Source organism: Colobus angolensis, unplaced genomic scaffold (genome assembly GCF_000951035.1).
Source record: "Colobus angolensis palliatus isolate OR3802 unplaced genomic scaffold, Cang.pa_1.0 Scaffold536, whole genome shotgun sequence".
Classification (NCBI taxonomy): Eukaryota; Metazoa; Chordata; class Mammalia; order Primates; family Cercopithecidae; genus Colobus; species Colobus angolensis.
The window spans coordinates 93115-97650 of record NW_012118888.1 but is presented as its reverse complement, the minus strand read 5'-3'; the positions used below and the strand labels follow the sequence as shown (position 1 = coordinate 97650).

The window sequence follows — 4536 nt, the reverse complement described above, 5'->3', positions numbered from 1 at the left end:
GCTCTTCACAGGGCCTCTGACTGCCTGTCCAGGCCCTCCTGGGGTTCTTCTCTGACCTTGGTTGCTGCCCTCGGTTGCACACGTGGCCTCTCTGACCCTTCCGGAAGCCTTGAGCCACACCCCTACAGTGCTGCCAGGAATCAGGGGCCTGGGACCCACCTGCTGCCCCTTGCCCAGCCTTCAATGTCCAACCCACTTATTCTTGAGGGCACCTGGAGTGCCTTTAGTACCCAAGCAGTCACTGCTTATGACCACCAGCATCCTGTCGCCAGGCTCCATGCAGCCCAAGGCACCCCACAGGTCCTCATGGACACACACCCCAATGTCAGCCTGGCCACTCTGGCCCCATCCCCAGCAGACTACCTCCCACCCCAATTTCATACAGAAGAGGCAAGACACTGCTGGAACACTGAACAAAATTTATTGAAGAGAAACATGAACTGAACACTGAACAAAGTTTATTGAAGAGAAACATGAACTGAAACCGCTGAAGAGAAGGGAATTGTAACACGGACAGAAACTGCAAACAACCACTGCAAGTCACAAGTCCCAGACCCCTCCCTCAGCATGGCTCCCCCTACCACATCCCTCCTTCCACAGGGCCCCAGGATCCACCTCTTGCCAGGATTGTGGGCTCTGGCAATGTGTACTCGTTTCAGGTAACCCCCTCCTGAGCCCACCCGCTGGGGCAGGGTCCTGCCTTACAGACTGCACAGGACAGTCACAGGATGCTGGAAAACATAGCAGGGAACACCCCACCAAGTTGAGGAAACTGAGTCACGAGTAACAGCAGGGGTGGAACGCCAAAGCACAAAGGTTCCTGGGGAGCCTCAGGCAGCCCTGCTCCGTCCTGTGTCTGGTTCGTCCTCCTGCAGTCGAGGTCACGGTCACAAGGTGAGCGTCTGCCATGCCTCCTTCCCACTGTCTGCTGGAACTGCGCTGGGGTTCTCTGGAAAGGAGCTGCTCAGAGAGAAACACGAACATCCCCAAGAGAACAAGCAGCTGCTGGCCGAGATCTACGCCGGCAAAGCAGAGGTGGAGTTCTTGACACAGAACAGCAGTGAGCAGAGCCTGGGCCTGGTGATAACGCAAACCAAAAACAACTACCCACCCCCAACAAGTCCTCTCTTCTCACACTTCTTCCTCCTCCTTCCCCTCTTCCTCCTCCTTTTCCTCCTGCCCCTCCTTATTCTCCTATTCCTCCTCCTGATCATCCTCTTCTTAATTCTCCTCCTCTTTCTCTTCCTCACTGGTGCAGGGGCTCATGAATGCTGCCTTCCCGGGGCTCCCCTCATGCAGTGTAGATGATCCTAAAGACGGGCTGGACCCTGCAGCCTCCCCTGCCGGGCTTCACTTCTTCCCCACAGCTCTTTCTCAGCAGCCCTGGCTCCTTCTGGCAGAGGCAGGCCCCAGGCAGGGTCCTCCAGGTCCCACACGGCCTGGGTGCCAGTGGGCATTCTCAGCTCAAAGTTCACAGGGTGGATATTTGGGGGTATCCAGATGACCAGGCCAGAGCCCCCAGCCACACCTTCTTCAGTCCCTGCTTTGTTGGGGTCCCCATCTGAAGCCCAGCCACCCCCTGTGCTAAGTGTAGCAGTTCCCTGCTTGTGTCTCCTGTACCTGTTAGGGGCCATTGGCCCGGCCCCCACTGAACCAGATGCTATTTGGTCTTGGTTGGTGAAGTCTCTTCCAGCTGGTGGAAAGTAAAGGGGCTTGATCTTGACCTGGCTTCCCTGTCCCGCTGCCCCAATCAAATTCCCTGTTAGTGTAAGCTGCCCCTTCCCTTTGTTCAAATGTCCCTGCTGCCTGCCAGGGGAAGGAGTGCTTGGGTCTTCTGAGCCTATGTTTCCCAGGGCTTGGGATGGCTCATGGCCCCAGCCCCTGCTTCGTTTCCCGACTCCTCTCCTGCAGCCTGTGGCCCCTCCCTGCCTGGAGTCTGGTTTTCAGCCTTGGGATACATGGCCTGGCCATAGTTTTCTTCCCTAGTGCTTTCACTGCGCGACAGCCGCTTGCGTTTCACTAATGGGGGTAAGCCTCCCTGTACAGTCTGGGTGCTGCTGTCGCTAAAAGACCTTGCCTGCACGGTGGCCTGAGGTGCAGAGACACTGGCTTCTGCTCTTGCCTGTCTACCAGAGGCCCCCCGGCCTCTCCCTGATGGCTTCTCCTTCTTCCTCATCACTGCCTCAGTGTTCTCCCACTCTTCTTCATCTCGAATAAGCTTCATTAACTCCAGAAAATTGGGGGGACACCCTCGCTGATCCAAGAGCTCCAGCTTGCCCTTGAGGGCGGGGGTCATGGAGACCCAAGCTAAGAGATGTTTCAGACGAATCATGTCTGCGCTGCGCACTGACAAGGGGCTCTTCTGCACTGCTTTCTGCAGCAGGGGCTCTAAGCGCAGCAGGAAAGTGGAGATTTTCTCTCCAATCTTCGGAAAGGTCTGCAGAAACTTAAACTGAGAGGCTCTGAAGTCCTCTTTATCCCCAAAGATCTGCTTTAAGGCGTCAAGGCACTGCTCCACAGTTATGGAGTCATTGTTGGCCTGGAGCACCCGCATGATTGACAGAGCAGGCCCTTGTAAGCTCTCCAGCAAACGCCGTCTCTTCTCCATCTCAGACACTTGCCATATGGGCATTATCTCAGTGACCTGCTCTAGCCAGTTTTCAAAGGTCTCTTCACCTGGGCTAGGGGGAGAAGTTCCTGAAAACACTTTCAGTTTCCGGTACCACATACTTTCTTTCAGAGGCTCTAAAGGTGGGGGTCTAACTTGGGGTATGACCTCTGCATCAAGGCTCTGGGCAGGCAGGCTGCAACATCCCAGGGCTCTGGCCACATCTGTCATACTTCGGCCCTCATCTTTCAGGAAGTAGTTCAGTCTACTGAGAAACTCGTCATCTGGGTTACGGGGTTTTACCACCACTTCCCAGGAGCCCCCCTTTCCTAATATGTGACTAGGCAGAGTAGTGTAATTGACAGTGTCAGCCAATTCAATGAAGACTGCCTTGGCATTGTCTTCCCTCCTGAACATTCTCCCTAGCACCCTGTATGCGTGCAGGGGCTGTAAGCCTGCCTGCACAGTGTCCTGAATTTCCACCTCACTACACTCCACGGGGATGCCTATGATCAGCAGGGCCTTTCTGGGGTCCATGTCCATCCCCTTGCACCAATCCTCTAGCAGTGTCAATGCCATTGCTCCCACTTTCTATGGACTGATCTAATACTAGGGCAGCAATTAGCTCAGTTTGACAGCACTCAAATAACTCTGAGCCACTGCCACGTAGGAAGGTAGAAGTGGTCCCAGGTTTCCACAGCCTGCAAAGCAAATGGGATGAGAGCATTGTTAATGCCCACCCCAACCTACACCCCCAAGCACCCCTCCTCTGCCCCCACCCCCCAGCAGGGATGGAGTCCCTTCTTCCCAGGGTTCCCCAAGTTATTTTGGGGAGGGTAGAGTGTGGAGGTTCTCCCTAGGCAAAGATCTCCTCATCTCACCACTCCCTGCTGACCTCCTCCTGCTGTGGGTTCCTCCTCGAAGTCCAGAGGACTCTGCTGTGTGTGCTTCGGGTATCTGTAGTGAAAAGGCCAACGTCAGGAGGCAGGGCCTGACATCTGGGGACACTAACAAGCCCTCCAGGCAGAAGACGGCAGGAGATGGCCTCACTGCTCACTCAGGGCTATGTGGGCTCAGGTCACCCAGCACCCTCCTTGCTGGAGTGAAGGCTGGCAGCAGGAGAGGCAGAGTGGCCCTCTTTCTCAGGAATGCCTGACAGATGAGAAAGATGGCCGAGCTCTGCGCAATGCAATGAGAGTGGTGGGTGTGGAGATCATGTGACAAGCTGCAGTGTTGCCATGGATACAGAGAATACCATGGACCATGGGTTGCTATTGCAGGGGAGTGTCATGTGGTAAGGCTAAGGTCCTTGAGAAGCAACAGGTGATGTCATTGGCCTCCAACCAATAAAGCTTCCCAGCAAAAAGGAGGGTGGGAGAGGGAAGGCGAGGTGGGCATGAGGAGTGAGTGCTGAAAGGACAGGAGCTCATGGTTTCAATTGTGTGGAAGCTGAAATCAGGCAGAAAAGGGACCCAGATAAGGTCCCCACTGCCAGACTGCAGGAAACCAACAACTCTTGCCCTAGAGATGGCCCTACCCTGCAGAGTCTGTGAAAGCTGGCAGGCAGTCCCCTCTCCACACTCTTTGCCGGGGTTCCAGAGGCCCTCCCAACAGGGCCCACCTCACAGCTGCTCACCTTTCTGGGCTGGCCCTGCTGGCAGCGCAGATGCTGCAATAACACAGTCACTTCAGAGTCGCTCTGCTCTTCAACTCTATCCAATTAGGCAGTTCCTGACTCAGGCGTGATGGTTCCTGCTTCACTGGATCTGTCCAAGGCAAAGCACAGGTATTTTGCTGTGATTCTGTCCCACACACATGTCCCTGCTCAGGCCATGCCAATTCAGATTCTGCATAGGTGTCCACTAGGAAGGACCCTGGTGCAGGGGTAGAAGAAACGGCTCAACTGGCAGAGGGAAGAGGAGGGGGGA

General features: G+C 55.3%; 1 protein-coding gene across 4 annotated transcripts in view; it reads right to left on the bottom strand.

Annotated features, from left to right (window-relative positions):
- Positions 1 to 442: 442 nt before the first annotated feature.
- PNMA5 (paraneoplastic Ma antigen family member 5) overlaps positions 443 to 4536 on the bottom strand; it is a 33006-nt gene continuing 28912 nt past the window's right edge. The window contains exons 2-4 of one of the 4 annotated variants that reach the window (XM_011961102.1): positions 4245 to 4374; positions 3490 to 3565; positions 443 to 3309 (exon numbers count right to left, since the gene is read on the bottom strand). In XM_011961102.1, coding sequence (XP_011816492.1) covers positions 1841 to 3187 — 1347 coding nt within the window. In that variant the 5' untranslated portion in view covers positions 3188 to 3309; positions 3490 to 3565; positions 4245 to 4374 and the 3' untranslated portion in view covers positions 443 to 1840. Of the gene's footprint in view, positions 3310 to 3489; positions 3806 to 4244; positions 4375 to 4536 lie in introns of those variants that run through there. The other 3 variants (XM_011961103.1, XM_011961105.1, XM_011961104.1) reach the window with 3 other exon arrangements.